The following is a 21,854-nucleotide window of genomic DNA, read 5'->3' as shown; positions in this document are numbered from 1 at the left end:
GATTTCGTGAAGATGATGATGATGATTTATGTAAAGACTCAAGTGTCAATTCTTTAGTGTGAGGTTTCTGAGTAACAAGATGCAGGTAAAAATCTTCTTTAGATTGCTGTGATTTTCCTCTAACACCACTCCGTGACATGCTGTTGGGTTTTATTCCTTATGTGTTGTTATTGTTCTTCACTAGAGTTAACCGATAAATACACAACAAATTAATAATGTTACAAGACTTTTTAATACGTAAATATAGAATTATTTGCTTTTCTTATTTACAGATGTGATCACACGCTTCCGAAGAAGTAACAGTGAGGCTGAAATGGAAATAACTCTTGGTCAAGAAGTGAAATGTGCTAGAAATCACTGAAGACAAAAAACAAAACACATGCTTAAAAATGATATATGCAAAAATCTAAATTAAGTGGTTTTATTCTGTACTTGGAAAGGTACCTCGCAAAAATCCCCTGCGACCCAACTGCATAAGTAACTAAATGGATGAAAAGAAAAAGCCATCTGAAAAATGCTGGACCTTTAGAGTGTAGGCAATAAGGATTGAGGTAGCGTTTTAGTGTTTTTGTCCTAGGCTTGTTCTCAGGATTCATGCCGTTAGTCGTAATCAATTTTCCCCTGGTGTTGGTGGAATGTTAAACGGAACGTATTCGTTTGATACCGTTTTAAGACGCTGGCTGTCATCGTGCCGTCTCGAGGTCCGTTTCTACCACCTGATGAGTTCAGGTGAAGTGTGTATTCAGTGTAACTGTGCACAGAAGTCATAATGGAAACATTCATTCATTCATCTTCTACCGCTTATCCGAACTACCTCGGGTCACGGGAAGCCTGTGCCTATCTCAGTCGTCATCGGGCATCAAGGCAGGATACACCCTGGACGGCGTGCCAACCCATCACAGGGTACACACACACACTCAATCACACACTAGGGACAATTTTCCAGAGATGCCAATCAAATGAAATACTGAGTATGTTTAAAGTAAACTGATCTGATTTCCCGCCTGCTTCCATCCGTATGTCGCGTTTAAATCCGTGCTAATACTTTATTCTAGTTTTCAAGCCAAATTGCTTTAACTATATACCGCATGCTGTCAATTGGAAAAAAAAATAAATAAATCTTGGACCTGCTTAAAAATCATCAGATGCTGGAAAAGCATCGAAAATGTGTAGCATTGCAAAATCCTTACAATCCTTTTCAGTATCCGAATCCAGGTCGTCCTAATAAACCGAAATATTTGTGCAAAAGATTAGTTACGGGTCATGTTATTTTTACACTTCCAAGTCTAAAGTTTATTTGTCTCCTGAGTGTTTTCTGATCGGATGGAATTTACCCGTAGGATCTGGAATGTACCATTTATCCCAAACGCCGGAGTAGGACGCGGCTCTACCCCACGGCTTATAATGTCCGTTCCAGTGGAGAAGTTTAGCGGCGCTGATGAACTGTGGAGAGTAGCGATTTGCAGCTCCGGTGGCTCCTGAAAGCATCAGATCAAGTTTGAAATAAACGGCTCCATCAAGCTCCGAATGCTTTTCTATACCAGTGGCTGATGGAATACGGAATATAACACTTAGGATTGTGCTGTTATGGGAAAATAATCAACGATATGGTAACGTGACGGGATTATTTACCAATAACAGCATATCCTGAAGCGATTCTTCAGCTAAAATCGATCCAATGAGTTCCTCAGTTTAGGATCAGAAACACTTACCGAGATGTCTGACATGCCACATGGGCTCAATGCTGGAGTGACGCTTGTAGAACACTATAAGTAGCGGCGGTGTAGTGAAGCTGTCCGCTAACATGTTGCTGTAAAGACCTTCCCTGATGGAGTGGAAGAACAGAATCATTAGATAAAAATGGAGAAAATAGCGAACGGTTCAGCTGTGAAATGGAATCGATCTGCCGTCGGCGCCATGTGAAGAAGAATCATAACCAAGCCATTTTCTTCATAAGACTAAATTCCTTCATCCTAATAAGACGTTAGAGCTTTTACAGATGTATAAACTTCCAGCGTAGCATCTAGCGATTATGACCCACTCACTTGACATTGCGCTCCATCCACATTTCCAGTTGCTGCGTGATGTTTTGGTGTTTCCATTCGGTTAAGTTCGCCACGATGACGCCAGGATTAAAAGAACACGTGTTTGCTCGCATTCCCAGTTTCCGAACAGTTTCCTTTTTGAAGTCCAGAAAACCAATATAACTGTTCTGTTTAAAAATAAATAAGAATTTCAATCCCAGGACTTCGGTGACAGTTACCAAGTCTAAACGTTACTTCTTCCAAATCCCACTGCATTACGCGTGATCTCCATCCCCCCCCTTCCCCTCCAGAATCGGAAGCACACGTACGTGGGAATATAAATAATTCCAGCACGAACATGTGGTTAAAGGAAAGTAAACGAAGAAAAATGTACGTATTTTAGACGAGACGCGAGGACACGACGCCACAGCTCGGTGCCCAAACAAGCCATTTTTGGCACTAATTTTAGTCTCGTCAATAAGGTTGCCATGACAACCAAAACACAGGTCTTGGTTTTTACTTTATGACTGATTTATTAATTGTTCATCTCTTTTCATGAGACTTTAACACAGCCTCAAGGTTGTTTTTACAAATGAGATTTACCTGGTTTCCTGCTCCTCTAACGATGGCTTTAGAAGAGGCAGAATCGCAGTCTTCCGAAAAAGCGGCAGCATGGCCAGGCTTCAGACCGGTGTCAAAAAGTTCCTGGATGTCTCCTTTAATCAAAAAAAACACAATTTTATTTTATTTTAGTTATTTATTTATTTTTACCCGAGCAATAAGACGCTAAACTAAAGTGGACGTGAGTTTAATGTGAACCTTGTACAATAATATCATCGTCCAAGTAGATCACTTTCTCCGTGTCAGGTAAGAAGTTTGGCATGTAAAACCTGGCGAAAGTGAGCTGGCGAGGAAAAAAAAACACCACGTGTGATCTAAGATGAAGAGTTTCAATGACGTGTATCGAACAAGTGAGAAGAGAGATGTGTGTATTTACCGGTTTTTCCAAATCCAGTTGCTGAGGATTAAAGGAAATCTTTCCCTTCAGGATTTTTGGCTCGAACGTTATGATCTTGTGCTTGATGTCTGTTTTGCTCAGCCAAGTCCTGACACATGATAACTACACATTAGACACACACACACACACACACAAACACAAACACGAGTTCTTCCCTCACCGGAGATGTTCCACAGACTCGTTGAGGGTCACGACGCTGAAAACCACGTTGGCTTTGCTGTTTTGGTTGATGCTGTTCATGGCGGCCACTGCGGCACCGAGTCTCTCCTCGGAGGCTGTGATTACCACCGGGATCTCCTCCCCGGTCCTGACTTTCCGCTCCGCAAAGAACCCGCTTTCAAAGGGCAGGATCGCACCCGGGGCTGAGTCTAACAGAAAAAAACGACTTTTTACAGCACGGTGCAGAAAAGCGTACACGTTTGAACAGAAAGAAATGACTCAGAGTCCTTACGAATTAGTACCTGAACCATCTTGCTTCAGGAAGTCGCTGAGATTCAGCAGATTTCGATGCACGATGATTAAAAAGGCGATCGAGAGCAGGACCAGGATCACTACGTTCACTGAAATTAAAAACACACACACACAAAAAAAACCTTTTTAAATTTATACATGGTTAACGTTTGTAAGAGCATCAACAGTGACCTGGAATTCACTAGAAACCAAATGATACCAAATTAACCAGATTATGCACAAGTTTGTTTTTGGTTGTCAGAGACGCCCCATACAGAAAAGGATTCACACAGTTTTGTGAGTAACAAGCTCCAAATTTGTCTATAGTGACTTTGGACAAGTGTATACGCAAAATTTGGATTTATTGACTTTCAACAAGTTATTTAATACTTTCATGTTGTTCAGACATGCGTTCTTTTGTTCAGCGAATCGTATTAATCGACTCAACTCATATTAATCGACTCAAGCATTACTTAATTCAATTATAAAAATACAAAAAAAACTAAAAATTAAATAAAAACCAGTAAAAACCAGTGTTTATGTATCATTATTTAATTATTTAAGGGTGTCGACTCTTTCACAAACAATTCATTTATGCAGTTCATAGAATCCTGGCATCAAAAATTGCACCGTTTTTTGAACATCACAGATGCTTCATATGAAACAAATCGTGTTTTTTTTTTTAGTTTTCAGATTTTTTACATAATTATGTGTGATTTAGTTTTTCAAAATAATAACATTCAACTTATTTTCAGCACACGCCTGCTTTCAGGCTTTGACATATTTCTCTCCACTAACCTTTTATAAAGCGGGAAGAAAAAAATTGGCAGTTAGGCTAATTTATAAACATCAAGATCAACCAAAGCTGAGGCCTAAATAAATATGAAGGAAACGGTGAGAATTCCTTGGTGATTACCTCTCCTGAGCGTCATGTTGCTTTATATTCAACCTGCAAATTAAGCAGGACGCTGCATCACATCTACAGCTGAACTTCAGCCCTGAAAACGAAAGGACCAACATATGAAGTTCAGTCCAAATTCAAATTCAATCCATGCTGCAGCAACACAACAGCAAGAACACACTATATAACCAAATGTTTGTGCACACATGATTTTTGAACAGACTGACTTACTGTTATAATACGCTCCAGTCTAGTGGGAAGACCATACACACAATACACACACGTGCGCACACACATGCGCACACACATGCGCACACACACACAATCAACTGTATGGACTGCAAATGACTCACACCAAATACACTCTTTCAATTTACATCCATGTCTACAGCACCATCATATCAAACTGTTTACCTGCTGTTTTTGCACACTGTTTTTGCTCTTTGCACATTCTATCTCACATTTCAGTCGATTGCAGTCGACCTCATGTAACTGCTGCTATAATAATGTGTTCATTCTAGTATTTCTGCACACGCAATTTTGATTGGACATACAGTATTTACGCTGGTCAGCGCTGCTTTTGTGTATTGTCATATCTTTTCTTTGCACTATTTTTTGTTTGTATTTTGTCCTGCACTGTCTTTCGTCCTGCACTGTCTTTCTGTCTTTTGTCCTGCACTGTCTTTTTTCCTGCACTACATTGTGTCCTGCACTGTCTTTCTGTCTTTTGTCCTGCACTGTCTTTCTGTCTTATTTGTCTTTTGTCCTGCACTGTCTTTCTGTCTTATTGTCTTTTGCCCTGCACTGTCTTTCTGTCTTCTTGTCTTTTGCCCTGCACTGTCTTTCTGTCTTCTTGTCTTTTGCCCTGCACTGTCTTTCTGTCTTCTTGTCTTTTGTCCTGCACTGTCTTTCTGTCTTATTGTCTTTTGCCCTGCACTGTCTTTCTGTCTTATTGTCTTTTGCCCTGCACTGTCTTATTGTCTTTTGTCCTGCACTGTTTGCACCAGGTTGCACAGATGCACCTTATGTATCTAGGACTAATTTACTAAGTCCTAGCCCTGTCTTTGTTCTATGTAGCACCACAATCCTGGAGAAACGTCGTCTCATTTCACTGTGTACTGCAACAGCTATATGTGGCTAAAATGACAATAAAAGCTTCTTGACTTGACTTGAAGACTTGCCAAAAGATAACAAGAGCGTTAGTGAGATCAGACACTGATTGTAGGGTGTTAAAGAGACTTTAAAAGGCTCCTGTTCATGCTGAATGTGTTCAATGGGGTCGAGACAGAGTCAGGGATCCGACTCCGACCTGAACACACCACGTCTTCATGCAGCTCGCTTTGTGCACAGCTGCAGTGTCATGCCGTAGTACATAATAATGTATATATGGGGTTAATTCTGAAGTGTCATATAGTTTATGTAGCACAGTAAATAAGTGCACCAGAAGCACCAATGCTATTTTATGCATAAATTAATAGACGGAATGACAGTAATATAAGCAACAGAAAAGAAGTTATTGTGAATCAATGCAAAAGATGACTGGTTCTTATGAAAACCAATGAACCTTAAATGTATTATTTATTATTTTATTAATCAGGGACTATTATTATTATTATTATTATTATTATTATTATTATTATTATTATTGTTGTTGTTGAGCCAGAAGTATGCGAAATGCACGCTTAATCTAAAAAGCACTAGTTTTAAACATAAGCCTACACGTAGAATTGTGACACTGCTCGTTGCTTTACCTGTGTTTTAGGAGTCTTCTGGGGTTTTCACCCAAAATGCCAACTCAACATCAGCAATCCTGAGCCGATGCGGCGCGAGACACTTTTCTTCTGGAAAACAGGCAAATCCCGCACACAACTTCCACCAGATCATGACATCATCTCCTGACACGCGAGCAGTGAAACCAACGATTTCCGTTCCATCCGTATTATCTACAAATCCTCACCCGATCTTAATACATATGAGGTGTCCATCTAACTGCCAGATTTAAAAAGCTTTTGAGATGAACTGTTTAGTTAAAACATACAGTATTAAATTCTGTTTCAGAGTGAATAAAATATTAATATCGCAATTAAACAGAATTTTAAATAGAAATACTGTAGTAAAGTTTATGTAAAAAAAGACACCCTGTCGCTGTTTATGCGTAAACGTGGCGCAGTTTTAACCCATTCAACACTTTTACTCGGGTCCTTCTCAAATCTACGTACGCCTTCTTTGTAACCGGAAATCCTTCATATTTCGATCTGTTTATTAGACTATTTTCCTCTTTTCTTTTTCTATTTCAAAATGTTTTCCATGTTTAATTCTGTTCCAACTCACATGGTAAGCATTGCTTTGTTTAGACATATCTGTTACTTTTCTAGCTCATCATGCTTGACCGTTTCATTAATATTTAACAGCCGTTAGCTAGTAGCCGTTAGCTAGCAACCGAGACGCGAAATGTTTTATTACGTAAATTTATATCGTTATTTGAACAAAGTGACATCGATTACAGACTTTTACAGCATGTTACCAAATGCGATATATGTATATAAAAAAACGTATTTAATTTTAGTCTTAGAAACATCTAATGCTAACATATGGTTGCCAAATCGTTCTTTTTTAAGTATCTCCTGCACCGTGAATATTCGGGTATATATATATTTTTTTTAATTTTAATTAAAACGATCATTTTCAAAGTTAATCTTTACCAGTTTTGCTAATGTTCTCGAAATTATTTTTTTGTATTGCAGCCTTTAAATATATTTTTTTTAGATTAAATTCGGTCAATTAAAGATGCGTGTCTTTCCATATGGGATAAAAAAAAAAGATGCATAAACAAAATAACATGAATCAAAAACATCATGTTGGTATTAAAATATTAATTTTATTGTGAAGGAGAAAAAAATGAACAGAAAAGTGCAGAAAGTCTTCCACAAATCTACGTATACATTTATATTGTTAAGTAAAACATTGGCACGTTAAATATACAACAATAATAATAATAATTAATAATAATAAAAATAATTAAACAAAAAAATTCTATAGCATGTGAAATATATATTTGGAAAAGTGACTTTTGGGCAATAAGAAGGTGTGAGATAAAGTAAATAAATCAAAATGTCAAATTTCAGGAACACGCATCATCTACAAATTTACACATTTATTTTAGGATCTGAATTTAAAATGTACAAATTTGTGCGATTTCACGTTTTTTCATTCTACTTAGCGTGGTTTATAAAGGAGTCTGGCGTCTCATCGTGATGACACAGATACTGATTTATATCAGGAAACCAAAATCTTCTTAGGAATCTGTCGTGATGTGATTTTACATGCGGTTGGAGCTTTAAAACGCGATTCAGCTTTGCATATTAGCGTTCTAGATAAATTGGTGGTTCTGAATGAAGGAAAGAAAACTGAAATAAACCTTCATTAGTTGTTTATTACCGCTAATAACACTAGTACTACAGTTTAGAAAAGAAATAGGTCGATCGATCCGATTTATCCAGGAATCTGACAATAGTTTGACGTTTGATTTGATATGGAAATGCATCCAGATGCGTTAAATTTTCTGTCTTTGTGGATTATTTAGGATTATAAAGGTCAGAAACTTGCAGAGCAGATTTTCCAAGGTGTCATCCTGGTCTCAGCTGTAAGTAACAATCCTTCTCTCTCTACATACACACACATATACACACACACACACACACACACACACACACACACACACACAAATATATTATAAATGTTAATATCAGTTTGTCTCACATGTTTTGTCCATTTCCAGGTCATTGGGTTTATTTACGGTTTTATTATCGAGCAGTTTGGTTGGACTGTGTATATAATGTTAGCCGGATTCGCCGTCTCCTGTTTGGTAAGCAGCTTTGTGTCAGTTTTCTTCCTTTAGTACATAGATATAATCTAATTGTTCAGATTCTGAGATAGGATCTGGGATGTGGTAGCTCAGTGGTTAAGGTGTCTGACTACTGATCGGAAGGTCATTGGTTCGTATCTCAGGTCCACCAAGTTGCCACTGATGCTGGGCCCCTGAGCAAGGTCCTTAACCCTCAATTGCTGTAAATGTAGATAGATGTATCTCAAAAGCGTAATGGCAGGATACAGCGACGTCTTGGTATTTCCTAAAGCGTACGGGGGGACAAAGTTTTGTAACCAGCTGTATAATGTCGTGTCACGTGTTGAACAAATTCAACTGTTTTTCTTGGTGTGTTTAGTTGAAACATGATGAGATTTAGATGTAGTTTTTATATTTGTTATGAAAAGATAACTAATGGTTTTAATGTGTTTTGGGAGTTTTGTTTCATTTAATCTAGTGCTCTCTCTCTCTCTCTCTCTCTCTCCCCCTCTCTCTCACCCCCCTTTATTCTTGGTGTTTTTTGTTTGCAGCTCACACTGCCTCCGTGGCCCATGTACAGACGAAACCCTCTCACGTGGCAGCCGATCATCCCGGAGACTCCTGAGATCCGTGAGAAACCTCAGGAGAACTTAAAGAAGAAAAAACACAAGTAGAACCGTTTCGGCTGCGGTGCGACGCGTCCGCGCTGTGAACTTACAGAAAGAGGAAACGACTTGCGGTTTCAGCATCGTTTTCATGTAAAATTCCACACGTGCTTAATAAAGAGGATTATTTGTGTTATATGAAAAAAGTGTTTATTATATAAATCATCCTAATTTTAGAAACATAATATATATCGTGCAGTCAGAAGAACAAGTTCAACTTTCAAATATAGAACTGATTCGACGTGTAAAATCATACAACAGAAATCAAATGCTGGTCAGTTGCATAAATACAGATGACGATCAGCGTTCGCTCGTCTGTCGGTTTATCAGCATTTGAACGCGACGTCCTCGAAGAATTTTAGTTGTCGCACCATAACGGCATACGTCTTGTACTTGTCCTCCCCCATCTGCTGCCGGAGCAAGACCTGGGAGAGAAACCACAATCGAACAAACCTTAACTTTTCTAGTCTTCTAGATATTAAGCCCCAATAGTGAGGTACAGCTGCATGAAGAAAACCAGTAATCATTCTGAATATATTCCTTTAGGTCAAGTCTTTAAATCCAAATTTAGTCAGTATAAAAATAACGACTGTTTACTTCACTTGTTGTCTAGAATATAATCGTATTGAAAAATAATCCCAGACACTACAATGAGTGAGAGAGAAAATGTGTGAGATGTTTTATTAAAACTGTTTGAAGGTTCTTGAGTAAAAGAAGGGAAAAGGTGTCTGCTTCTTGCCTCACGCTTGTCCTCGTCCTCGTCCTCTTCCTGCATGATGTCCAGGACTTTGTCCAGGAGTTTCACTCCGAGTCCTTTAACCACGTCTGTACGCAAGTGCTCCACGGCTCTCCTGATCTTAGCCGGGCCTAAAGAGTCATCTAAAGACAGAGGGATTGGATGCCTGAGCTACACATAGAGAGGAGAATTAATCTTTCTAAAGTTTGTACATCAGCAGAGACGTAAACTTGATATTCTGTTTTTTTTTGTGATAAATGTTTTTGAAGATGATCCGCTGTTTACTCAGAAAGGAACGGCAGGAAAGCTAGAATACAGCTAGAAGTCTAACCTGAGAAGTGATCAGTTCTCTTTTAGTCATCATGTCATGCACCAAACCTGAGCGGAAGTCACTGAGATGAAGGCTGCGTTCTTGCTCTCTGCTTTTCCCATGAAGCATCAGCGTGTCTCTGTACTTCCTGTTCAGTTTGAACTCAGGCAGCACGGCCGAGTTGCACTTCGAGCTTTCCTGCTCGCACGTGATGTCTCTGGCATCCATTCGTAACGTCTGCGTCATCATCTGGACCAGGTCCTGCATCTCGTTGGTTTCGCTTTTGCTGTGGAACGAGAGCTGATTCAGAGCTCGAGCGAGATGATTTATATATTGTTTGAAATCATGTCAGAGATTCCCATCTCACTTCTCTCTGTAGTCTCCCTCAGAGCGCTCGGTGGAGCTGGTCGATGAGCTGCACTCCTCCTCATCCGAGTGGCGCCATGAAGATTTTCTCTCCTGGTTCAGGACAGAGATCATGAATGGGTCCCGGTAACAAAGCTAGAGCTAATTTAACTATTTATATCCAATATCAGATTATTGAAATTCCCATTGTCTTAACTGTACATAGCAGCCACATGGAACTAACAATTACAATGGAGCCAAACAAAAAAAATATATATAATTCATGTATGCATTATAATATTTATATTATAACATGGTCTTGTGCTGGTAGATAGTTTTGCTCACTTTGCATTTGTCACTTTTCTCAAATTACAAATTTATCTTCGGTGTCACTTTACATAAAACAAAAAAAAGGAATTCACATTTTTTGTGCGAAGGCAGTGTAAAAAATTCAAAAAATACAGGAATTCGCAAATACAGGAAGTTAGAATTGTTTCAACAACCCACCTTTTGTGTGAGAGCAGCTACGCTGGCAGATCTCGGGCAGTCAGACTGGTCGGCGTGCTTGGCGTTTAACGAGGCGACGTCACACGACGCCCTTCTTATGGCTGGAGCTGCTGTATTTGAGACGAGAATCTTTAACGAGAGGTCATCTTTTGCAAAACATCCGCACAAGAGACTCCACTGTACGACCCTGCTTAAGTTGCTGCTTTCGAACTGATATAAGAACAAGGAGACTAATACAAACCTGTGATTTGTCTTAAAACTACTGTCTGAGCTGCTGTAATAGAAAACTCAACAACACGCTGTGGCCAATCAGAATTGAGAATTCAGCAGTTCTGTGGTTTCACTTTCAGCTAAAGTCACAAGTCTGCTAATAGACTGTGTGCATAGATGTGATTATTTGAATTCAGTTTACAAACTGCCCCGAAATGTTTATATACCTGATTCACTCTGGTTGTCTCGTGACTGCCTCAGCCGCCTCCTCTCTCGGGCTGATAATAGCCGATTCTACAAATGAAACACGGCAGGCTGAAGAAAAAAAATCCAATACCAATTCCCTTAACTTCCCTTAATCTTAATTCCCTTATTGTGTCCTCCTAGGTCAATCTTTCTTCTTTTCCTCCTTGACACGAGTCCTACCTGTGGTGCAGGTTCCTGTTGGTGACCAGACTGGGAGCGTATAGCGTGTTTAACCATCTCAGCTTCACTTCCTTCCCTCTTTTTTATGCCTGAGGATGGAGAGTTTTCCGGAAGTGGAGGCAGAGGCCTGGAATCGGCAGGTTTAATCTAAAAAATGTTGAAAAACTACGTTAAAAACTAATCAATAAACGGAAACGATTGTGGCTTCCACGTTCGTCACTTACTTTGCTCTCACTATGGTCCGCTTCTGTCCTCCTCTGTCTGCGCTGACGGGATATGGACGGTTCAGAAGAAGAGGAAGGAGGTTGAAGAGGAGGCTTGGTGTTTTCTGAAGGAGCTGTCAGAGGCTCTGGGTTGTGAAGCTGCTGTTATACAATCAGAATTTCTTTATTTGTCACATGAATGAACAGTGTTTATAGACTGGACTAGAAAATAATCAAGCTAAAGCAGCATGTGTTAGTCTTACAGTGCTATAAATGATGCAGTGGAATAAATGCAGCAATACAGGAAGGGTGAGAAGCAAGGAATCGACCTACACAGGTATAAATCAACTGCTTGTACATTGAATGTTTTCTCTAGTCAATCAAACCCCGGTGTTTCCACGGCTACTGAAATTCATGTTAAATGACAATCCAATCCTTCATTCATTCATTTTCTACCGCTTATCCGAACTACCTCGGGTCACGGGGAGCCTGTGCCTATCTCAGGCGTCAGTGGGCATCAAGGCAGGATACACCCTGGACGGAGTGACAACCCATCACAGGGCACACACACACACACACACACTCATTCACTCACGCAATCACACACTACGGACAATTTTCCAGAGATGCCAATCAACCTACCATGCATGTCTTTGGACCGGGGGAGGAAACCGGAGTACCCGGAGGAAACCCCCGAGGCACGGGGAGAACATGCAAACTCCACACAGACAAGGTGGAGGCGGGAATCGAATCCCCAACCCTGGAGGTGTGAGGCGAACGTGATAACCACTATGCCACCGTGCCCCATTCCTCCCCCCCCCCCCCCAAAATAAATAAATAAATAAATAAATAAAATTCCTTCATATTCAGCAATAATAAAGTGATAAAATGATCATTCTTATTAACTCATTTATAAATTGTTGCACATACAGGGACTTGCATGGCAGACCCTCCACATCAGCTAGAATAACGATGAATGGATTAAAATCTGTGACAAGATGCTATGATCACAATTTGGCTTTAAGATAAATCATAATGGACTGCTGCGATAAACTTCCTTAAGAGCTAGCTCTTCTACTTTGGGCTTTTCCCATTAGGGGCCACCACAGCGTATCATCAGTTCCCACCTTACTCTATCCTCAGCATCCTCTACTCTCACACCAGTTACCTTCATGTCCTCATTTAACACATCTATATATCTCTTATTTGTCCTTTCTCTTGAGTTCTTACCTGGCAGCTCCATCTCCAACATCCTTCTACCAATATAACCATCTCCCTCCTCTGTCCATGTCCAAACCATCTCAATCTCACTCCTAAAGAGAACCTCAACATCTTCATCTCTGCTACCTCCATCTCTGCCTCATGTCTTTTCATCACTGCTACAGTCTATAGCAGAAATTCTCATGGACGTCTTGCATGTTTAAATTTGGCAAGTTTTACGACCGATGCCCTTCCTGACACAACCCTCTCTATTCTTCCGGGCTTGGGACCGGCCTAGAAGTCGCTGGCTTGTTACCCCTGTGGCTAGATTAGAAAAGGATAAAATATAAAAGAAAATAATCTTTAAGTGTGATCTGAGTAACATTTATTTTTCAGAAAATAGACCAAAATCTCTTCTTACCAGCAGCTCCACTGGAATAAATGGCTCAAGCAGCTTGTCAGTGGATTCCAAATTAGTCTGAAGAAAAGAGAGTGTTAATGATTTATTATAAATGTTCGACTGTTCATGTCATTACAGCGTATAACATACCCCTTTGTCTCCCGATCGGTGCTCTGCCTTTGTTTTTTGCTCCTCTCTGGCCTCTGGGGTATCTCGCTTGTCGGTTTTTACGTCCTCCATCGCTGCCTGCTGCAGCAGCTTCATGGTATCCTCCTCCACAGACGTGTTAACGTTCTGAGCTCGACTGTCTTTTACAGGTTCGCTTCTTTCCGCGAGGTTCGGCGGTACCGTTCCGCTCGAAGTCTGTGAAACTAGTGAGCGTTCGTCCTTTCCGACAGCTTGTTTTCTGGGGTGTGGCTGAGGAACCGCAGAGTCCTGGTTCTTATTCTCGTCTGTCCGTTTGACCGCGGAAGTTGCAGGTCGAGGAGGTTTCACTTTCCGGAGCTTGTCTCTGTGTTCCTGAGTTTGGATGTCAATGTCAATGTTGCTGATGGTTACTAGGTTCTGGCCTGTCGAGTTTAGGACGTCCTTGCTTGGGGATTTTGGGGAGAGGGGTGGGTTTGGGAGAATATTGTCCTTTATGCCGTTGTGATGTTTGGATTGAGAGTAGTGGTGTTCCTCAGACTGGAAAATAAAATTGCACATTAATACTTATAATATTATTGATTTCCATTCATCACTTTTTCCCTAATCTATGTATATCAATCCACACATCATATCTATTGCCCCTATACCTCAGCTCTGTTGAATTCTCATGTGGATGTTTATTCTATAACAGCAGCTCTGACAGTAGTGATTGCACGAAAGGCTGATTCTATAGTCATTTAACAAAGATAATATATACTATTGTTATTATGGTGACGATTTCTGTAAAAGAAGGAGGAAGGAGTCTTCAGAGTCAGCGCTTTGTAGGAGTCAGACTTAAAACTGTTCCACAATAGGAACATCTTTAGGACACAGGACGGTATTTTTGGACATATTTCTTTCCAACCATTCATTCATTCATTCATTCATTTTCTACGGCTTAGCCGAACTACCTCGGGTCACGGGGAGCCTGTGCCTATCTCAGGCGTCATTGGGCATCAAGGCAGGATACACCCTGGACGGAGTGCCAACCCATCGCAGGGCACACACACTCTCATTCACTCACGCACTCACACACTACGGACAATTTTCCAGAGATGCCAATCAACCTACCATGTATGTCTTTGGACCGGGGGAGGAAACCGGAGTACCCGGAGGAAACCCCCGAGGCATGGGAAGAACATGCAATCGAACCCCCAAACCTGGAGGTGTGAGGCGACCGTGCTAACCACTAAGCCACCTTGCTCCCTCTTTCCAACCAACTTAAAAAAAAAAAAAAAAAAAAAGACAAACCAAACAGCCCTCATTTGCACATGTTTTGGGGGAGTCTTTGGCTGTGTGCATGTGTGGTGGGGGTTTACTGTATTTGTTATAATCTTATTTCTCTACTGGATGACTGAATTTCCTCTGGGATCAATAAAGTATCTTATCTATTATATATATATATATATATATATATATATATATATATATATATATATATATATATATATATATATAAATGGACAAAAATGACCATGTGTATATTCTTTAATAAGAAAACAAAATTGCAATCATTGACAAATCACTGTTGTATAAGAAGAAGAAAACACACCGGAGATGCTTTTGTAATAAAATGATAATGTTTTATTCCTTACTTAACTTTGCTATTTGACTGAAGCAGTTGACCAGTACACAAGCCTGTGCTATCATTTGTATCAGCTAGCTATAATTTATAGCTAAACCAATAACCGAAACCCAAATACAAACCTCTGGAGTGTGTGTTACCTTTTTGCCTCTGCATTTCAGCTCAGAGTTGACACACTGAGGCTCCTGCTTGTGAGCCACAGGCAGTGCGGGCGTTTCTCTGTTCGGCTTGCTGTTCGCCTTCTTTCTGGATCTGGCAGTTTTCCTGTCAAACACCTATTTATAAGCAATGGACACACTCCATAAAGTTTTCGAAAGCTTATTAATATGATGAACATATTTACTCTTTGGTGGCCTCTAAAAAGACGGCGATCTGCTGCTTGATGTAGGGCTGTCGTAGAATGTGTTTGACGTCGGGTCTGTCGTCTGGCCTCTTACACAGCATTCGCTTGATCAGCTCTCCAAGCTGAGGATCATATTTACCTGGCATCTGAGGCAACTGGGGAAGAAGAACAAGAAGCCGAGATGGATCGAGGTACCAGTAATTAGTCCCAGCATTAATTACTGCCTCCTGAACTTCCCACAGAGAATAAAGGCACAATACACAACCACAGGGTTATACTCCTACATTATTTTATTTTTTGTTACAGATTTCTTTCAGTACAAGAATAAATAGAAAAAGAGCAGCCATGGAAACGTCCCATCATCAGAAACAAATTTATTCTAGAATGGTACAGAAGTTACCTTTCCCTCTACGATGCGATACACCAGCGAGTTCATGTCTTTTGCATTGAAGGCGTGTTTCAGAGTCGCCATCTCGTACACGCAGCAGCCCAGAGCCCAAACATCCGACTGCACAAAGAGAACCCGCTTAACGTTTAATCGTAAAGGAAACGGCTTCCTGATAAATTAGGATTTGTACAACTTGTTTAGGTTTTAATGCTCTACCTCGTTGGTTAGAAAATAAGTTATTTTTCTTTGCACTGTGTCTGTTAATCATCATCTACTCTTCAGTAGTGTCAGATTCTAACCACATCTCTGCTCTCGGCTGGATATTTTTAGTTGATTTATCTATCCTGGCAATGAACCACCGCTCATATAATACCTGCTTCTTATCAGTGGTCCATTTCTGCTGATTGACAGGAACAAGGGAGGAATAAATAGGCTACAGTCAGTAACTGTGCAGAAATATGGGAGGTTTAACTGATACAAACAAATCGTTCGGTGTACATGTTACACGCGATACCTTGTAGTTGTACGGCTTGTTGGAGAAAAGCTCAGGACTCATGTAGTACGGCGTTCCGATCAAGGTGCTGGCCATGTCGTTCTGATTCTCCAGAACCCGTGCGATGCCCAGATCGCCCACTTTGATGATGTTGGTCTTGGTCAGGAAGATGTTCTGCGTTTTCAAATCTCGGTGCAAGATGTGTTTCTCATGTAAATACTATGAGAAAGAAGAAGAACATCAGAAATCACTGTGTTACCTGATAATAACTGAGTAGGTCTGACTGTATAATGCATGCTGGTGAATTCTTAAATCTGATTGGTCAGAAGTTGTTTGAACGTTATGTTATTAACACAGAGACTTGGTTTCTGGACCAAAGAAACCAAGTATCAAAAGCATACAATCATTTCTAAATCTGCGACCTCAGCCTTTTCAAGACAGACATTTTTATGTGTATTTAAACAGCATAAACTTAAAAGCAACGCTCGCCTACCTGCAGTGCCATGGCGATCTGGACAAACCACTCCACCACCTGTCTCTCAGGCAGCAGCTCACCCTTCTGCTGCTTCAGCCTATGATACAAGTCTCCCCCCTCACAGAAACCCATAACTATATAAAGCTGATAGTCTTCTCCTTCCCATGATTCCCGGTAGGTGACGATGTTGGGATGTTTAAGCTGTGAGAGAAGCTGCGCTTCCTGTTCAGCCGCCCGACGTTCTCGCTTCGACGATGTCCTTAGGTTCAGCTTCTTGATGACGTACTGAGAGAGAGAAAAAAAACGCACATAAATTATAATCCACTATAAGTAACATAAGACAACAACATTTTTGCTTGTATAAACAGGGATCTCCCTAAGCAGAACTGAGTACATCTACTCTGTACTGAAAATCATTCTTCAATCAGATTTGAATCATTTTTATCCAGTAATCAGATGATTTTAATGCCATGGAGTATAAAGCTGACTCAAAACACAGAACTTTCACATGCTGTTCTGTGTTTCAGCAAAAAAAAAAAAAAAACACTTCTATCCTAGCAAAAATGTATGCAATACTGTTCTGTCATCCTGAAAAGCAAATGAAATTTGTACATGATCTTAGATTAGATCCAGATGATCCCTTTTTCTGCATTATGCAAATTCTAAACTAATGACTTTTGCATGATGTGAGCTGGACCTTGTCAACATGTTTATTTGAGCTGCACCAGGTAAGTTAAAGAGCCATGACAACACAAAGCATTCCTACCACATATATACACACACCCCAAACACACACAAACATACACACACACCCACCCACACATACATACATACATACATACATACATACACACACACACACACACACACACACACACACACACACACACACCAACCAGAGATGATTAGACTCGAGCTATCCGATCTCATCTTACCTGTTTGCGATCAGATTTGTGTTGCACCAGATTCACCTCCCCATAACTCCCCTTCCCCACCACTCGGAGAAAAACATAGCTCTCCATAGTTCTGTGTAAAGTCTCTAATCCTAGTGTTTACATAGCTGATCGATCGACTAATCACGAGTTTCAACTGATGCACGAGCGAGTATTATTTATTATTTATAGTGCCCGAGTTCAAACTTTGACTTTTTTTTTTTTGTGTGTGTCAGCGATGCTAAAGGAAATTGTCAAAGCCAGGCTTTTTCGTCACCAAGCAACGTAACCACGTGAGCATTAAAACTATAGGATCAATCCGTAGTTGAGATTTTTCACAGCACCCTCTTTAGTTTTGGAGCATGCTTACAGTGGCTACTTAAACCGATTAAGGTGTTAAAGCTCGTTTTCAACACCAGGTGACGCAATTTCTAAATAAATACACGTTTTATACAAGCGTCACAAATACCGTCTATGAAAAAGTCAGGTAAAAGGGGAATAAAAAAAGCAGTTAAAGTTGATTCTTTATAGATAATCCCAATTTATTTGATTAAGGTGAAATCTGACAACCATAAAGATAAGATAACTATATATGAACAGAATAACCACGAACATAACTTTTTATTATTATTATTTTTTTTTTTCACAGTTAACGATTTCAATTGTTGTCGTGAAATAAATTGCAATAGCACATAATACTCCTTAGGGAATTAAATTGCACTATTCCAAAGGTTTTAAAATGGTCTTGTGTTAATAAATAAAAAAAAAACATATAAAGCAAAACTATGATCATTACATCAACCTGCTGTAAATATTTACTGTTCTTTCTGTTTCACTGAGACACCATTACATTACATTTCTATTCATAACCACATCTCACATACATGGTTAGCTGAATATTACAGAAAACACTGATAAAACATAAAGCATTGATATAGTGTGGGATGCATTCAAAGCTATTTAAATGAATGATCCCAGTTTCTATTCCTTTTCTAGCTTTATTATAATAAAATAATAGCTGTTATTACTATTATTATTATTATTATTATTATTATTATTATTATTATTATTATTATTATTATTGTTGTTATTATTATTATTATTATTATTATTATTATTATTATTATTATTATTATTATGTCATTTTCAGATAAAACAAAAAAGAAAGCAAAAAACATTCTCGAATAACTGACAAGTCATTTTAAGACCTGGCAACTCTTATTAGTGCTAAGAGACTCGTTTAAAAACGGCAGCCAATCCCATGCATGTCAGCCAATCACAATCGCGTCTTGATTTACCTGAGGACGTTTTTGTGATTGGTTAACAGTCAATAAGCCACGCCTCACGTCCTCTCCCCTTTATATCGAACGCTGTGACGTCAGCTGTGCGCTGCTTTTGGAGGACTTGTGAGAGGAAGCGGCGCTGCACTGCACACATAGCGGGCCGAGCGCGTGCACGTCAGTTCTACTCATTTCATCTTCGCCGTTCAGGTAGGCAGCAGCTTTGTCCGGTATATACACACACACACACACACACACACACACACACACACACACACACACACGGGTGAAATCAAACGCAAATATGGAAGGGAATCTTAGTCTGGTGTTTTTGAATGGATTAATTTCCGTGCAGATCCATGTATAGAGGAAGAGAGACGCACGCGCCGTGTGGATGTGCCTAAAGTCAGATCACTGCAGTGCTTATAATCAATAAGCATGCTTTATAACCCGTTATATCGCTTTTAGAACCCGTGCACGGGGTTTTTCTCAGCGTTTGTGCGCTCATATGAAATGCTTAGCGATTCAGACGTGTAGCAGATGAGGATTATTGATGTAGGCTGATCCTCTTCTAAACTGCCATTCATGAAAGGAAACACAGCTACATTACAATCAAGAAGAAAGATTTATGAATGCACTAAGGGAAGCGGTTAATCCTAACATGGTCTACTCGGATTGTTAAGCAAAAGGCATGACTTAAATGACCGATATAATGCCACATGTTAACACTGACAGCTGGTGGAAGCATTCAGGAAAAACAGGTAAAAATGAAGCATTCAGGAGTTTCCTAAAACTTGACAACTCCTTAAAAGGTCAAATAAATGCAAGCCAGTGCTTCTGGAAAGAAGAATGGTAAAAGGGATGTGGAAGGGATGCATTCCAGTTTTCTGTCTGCATTTTATCTTGAGCTGTCACTCTGTCAGTCTGTCCCAAATGCTTGCAACTAGACCTCCAGCTATTATCAGATTTTGTATAGACTGGTCTGGCATGCATAACATTCGTGTCATGTAAAAGGACACGTTAAAGAAGCTCATTGTTGAATTCAGTAACGTAATCAAGGAAATGAATTAAGCTTTTTTTTGTCCGGTTGCATAATTGACATGACAGAAGCTGGACTTCCTTTTCTGCCTAGTTGATATAAAACATCTCTCATCTAAGCGTACTTTTAATCTTGCTTTAATGCAAAGTGTTTTGCAAATGTCACATGAGCGGGAAGAGATTGTTATCGGATGCAACAGTCATAAAAGTTGTACTGTTGTGGCAGCCGTTCACCATCTCATTAGTGCCGCAAAAGGGTCATTATCGTGCACTTTGGACCTGAAAGTGGAAGCTGGGCAAAATGCTGTGGGGGTGGGTTTACATGCACACACACACACACACACACACACACACACACACACACATGTGCATCACCTTCCCATGCTCTATATAATATGTAGGAAATGATGTACTGCTAATGAGCATGTGGTGTATTTGGTTGCTATGTTTATGAGGCTGTTAATAAACAATAGTCTGGTTGCAGTTCAGGGAAATGGATGTGAAACATGGATAGAATAACAAACTCAATTTACATAACCCAAGGGAAATGTCAGCATATTTCACACAGGTGGTGTGGTAAAAGATTTTCTGGATGAACATGAAGACCCTAAGCAGTTATTACTGCTGGGTCATGCACGGTATCTGTTTTAAGAAAGAATGTCCTCTGTATTTGAGGAGGTTTTACAAAATATGGCAAAGGTTTATTCTGAATTTAGCGGTAGAGCCGATATTAATAAAGACCAGACAGACACTCTTCACTACTGAAAATTACACAGGGGATACAATTACTGTTGTTTTTTTTTTTCTTTTTCTTCTCGCTCTCGGGTCACAATGACAGAGGTGTCAATATGTACATACTGTATTACATGGTCTCGTGCTATAACGACATCTACTTTCTTAGATAAAACAACTTTCAGATTAAATGTGAATAAAATACACACAGCAGAAAAGGAAATTCAGTGAAGGGGAAAGGGCTTGGGACATCGTGACAAAGACACGATTGCATCTGGTAGCGGATTTTTTTACGTCACGCTAACTTTAAGTGAACGTTGACATGGGAATGTTTTTGAGGCAGTAGAAATCCCCTATATGTATTTTGGTCTGTTTGCTGTTTTCTAAGGTTGCTTGGCACACAGCTGGGGGGGAAACAATTACCCTCTCATGGTTTTGTGGTAATTTTTTTTTCTACTTGCTAGGTTTTTCCTGTTAGCATCTCTGCATGATAGCATCTCAGCCTAATGACTTGGGTGTAATCTCTGTAATATACTTTAAATTGACCCAACTTGGACTTCAATAGCGTTCCACCTTTTAGTAAAAAAAAAATAAAAAATATATAGATTTATATAAAGATATATCCACCCAGGTTTGAGGTGTGATTTCTGTGTCTCTTGTGTCTTTCGAGCAGCCATGGGACACCAGTGAGTATCTTCTCTTTATGATGAGCTCCAACTATACTGAATGCTGCATGCTGGGTACGACTTTCCCCATTTGTCCGAATTTGGGTGGTTAATTACTGCTCTCCTTTTATATCCTCCTTAAGTCCACACTGACCGGTGCCCATCTATTCCCTTATGACCTTTCACCGTGCATGCACACTATGCACTCACGCTTTTTTTTTTTTTTTTCTTCCTTGGATAAACCCAATGTGAGCCATGCCAAAGCATTTTGACCTGTCTACATGTTTTTGAGTGTATCAAATGTCTACGTGCCTGTTAAAGGATCAGGTTGTTGCATCGATCTCAGTTTAGCTCGAAAACATCCAAAGGAGCGTTTATAATTTTGTAAAGAACGACTACGATGACGGCGAATATCTTTGGCATCATCTTGCATGTTCAGGTGTGTTCGAAATTTGATCATGTGTTACATTCTTTGTTGTGTTTGGCTGTTAAAATAAG

The 21,854-nt window shown here is 39.8% G+C and overlaps 4 protein-coding genes across 7 annotated transcripts in view; 2 read left to right on the top strand and 2 right to left on the bottom strand.

The window, feature by feature from the left end:
- Positions 1-213: 213 nt before the first annotated feature.
- On the bottom strand, positions 214-6,309 carry glt8d1 (glycosyltransferase 8 domain containing 1). The gene is made up of 10 exons (XM_060858576.1): positions 6,145-6,309; positions 4,409-4,490; positions 3,504-3,602; positions 3,203-3,410; positions 3,022-3,130; positions 2,844-2,928; positions 2,628-2,740; positions 2,046-2,212; positions 1,713-1,825; positions 214-1,478 (listed from the first exon to the last, which is right to left on the bottom strand). The coding sequence occupies exons 2-10, from the start codon at positions 4,422-4,424 to the stop codon at positions 1,294-1,296; spliced, it is 1,095 nt and encodes a 364-aa protein (XP_060714559.1). The 5' UTR covers positions 4,425-4,490; positions 6,145-6,309; the 3' UTR covers positions 214-1,293.
- Positions 6,310-6,579: 270 nt separating this feature from the next.
- spcs1 (signal peptidase complex subunit 1) lies at positions 6,580-9,058 on the top strand. Its single transcript, XM_060858343.1, has 4 exons — positions 6,580-6,727; positions 7,977-8,036; positions 8,172-8,258; positions 8,789-9,058. Exons 1-4 carry the CDS (start codon positions 6,692-6,694, stop codon positions 8,909-8,911), a joined length of 306 nt encoding a protein of 101 aa, XP_060714326.1. The 5' UTR covers positions 6,580-6,691; the 3' UTR covers positions 8,912-9,058.
- Positions 9,059-9,096: 38 nt separating this feature from the next.
- nek4 (NIMA-related kinase 4) lies at positions 9,097-17,880 on the bottom strand. 4 transcript variants are annotated; one of them, XM_060858341.1, is made up of 17 exons: positions 17,645-17,879; positions 16,728-16,994; positions 16,256-16,453; positions 15,754-15,861; positions 15,354-15,508; positions 15,151-15,274; positions 13,597-13,923; positions 13,390-13,563; positions 13,261-13,317; positions 11,661-11,801; positions 11,437-11,583; positions 11,238-11,304; positions 10,801-10,910; positions 10,316-10,407; positions 10,017-10,234; positions 9,642-9,781; positions 9,097-9,327 (listed from the first exon to the last, which is right to left on the bottom strand). In XM_060858341.1, exons 1-17 carry the CDS (start codon positions 17,729-17,731, stop codon positions 9,229-9,231), a joined length of 2,511 nt encoding a protein of 836 aa, XP_060714324.1. In that variant the 5' UTR covers positions 17,732-17,879; the 3' UTR covers positions 9,097-9,228. The 4 variants fall into 4 exon arrangements, with proteins under 4 accessions (XP_060714324.1, XP_060714322.1, XP_060714323.1 ...); XM_060858339.1 differs by having other exon boundaries at positions 13,390-13,923; XM_060858340.1 differs by having other exon boundaries at positions 10,801-10,907; positions 13,390-13,923.
- A 1,127-nt stretch (positions 17,881-19,007) lies between these two features.
- camk1b (calcium/calmodulin-dependent protein kinase Ib) overlaps positions 19,008-21,854 on the top strand; it is a 34,777-nt gene continuing 31,930 nt past the window's right edge. The window contains exon 1 of the mRNA XM_060857745.1: positions 19,008-19,131. The gene's annotated coding sequence lies outside the window, so the exon portion shown is untranslated. The remainder of the gene's footprint in view (positions 19,132-21,854) is intronic.

Source organism: Tachysurus vachellii, chromosome 22 (genome assembly GCF_030014155.1).
Source record: "Tachysurus vachellii isolate PV-2020 chromosome 22, HZAU_Pvac_v1, whole genome shotgun sequence".
NCBI classification, from domain to species: Eukaryota; Metazoa; Chordata; class Actinopteri; order Siluriformes; family Bagridae; genus Tachysurus; species Tachysurus vachellii.
Note: the sequence above shows the minus strand (reverse complement) of the source record. Positions and strands in the feature narration are given on the sequence as shown.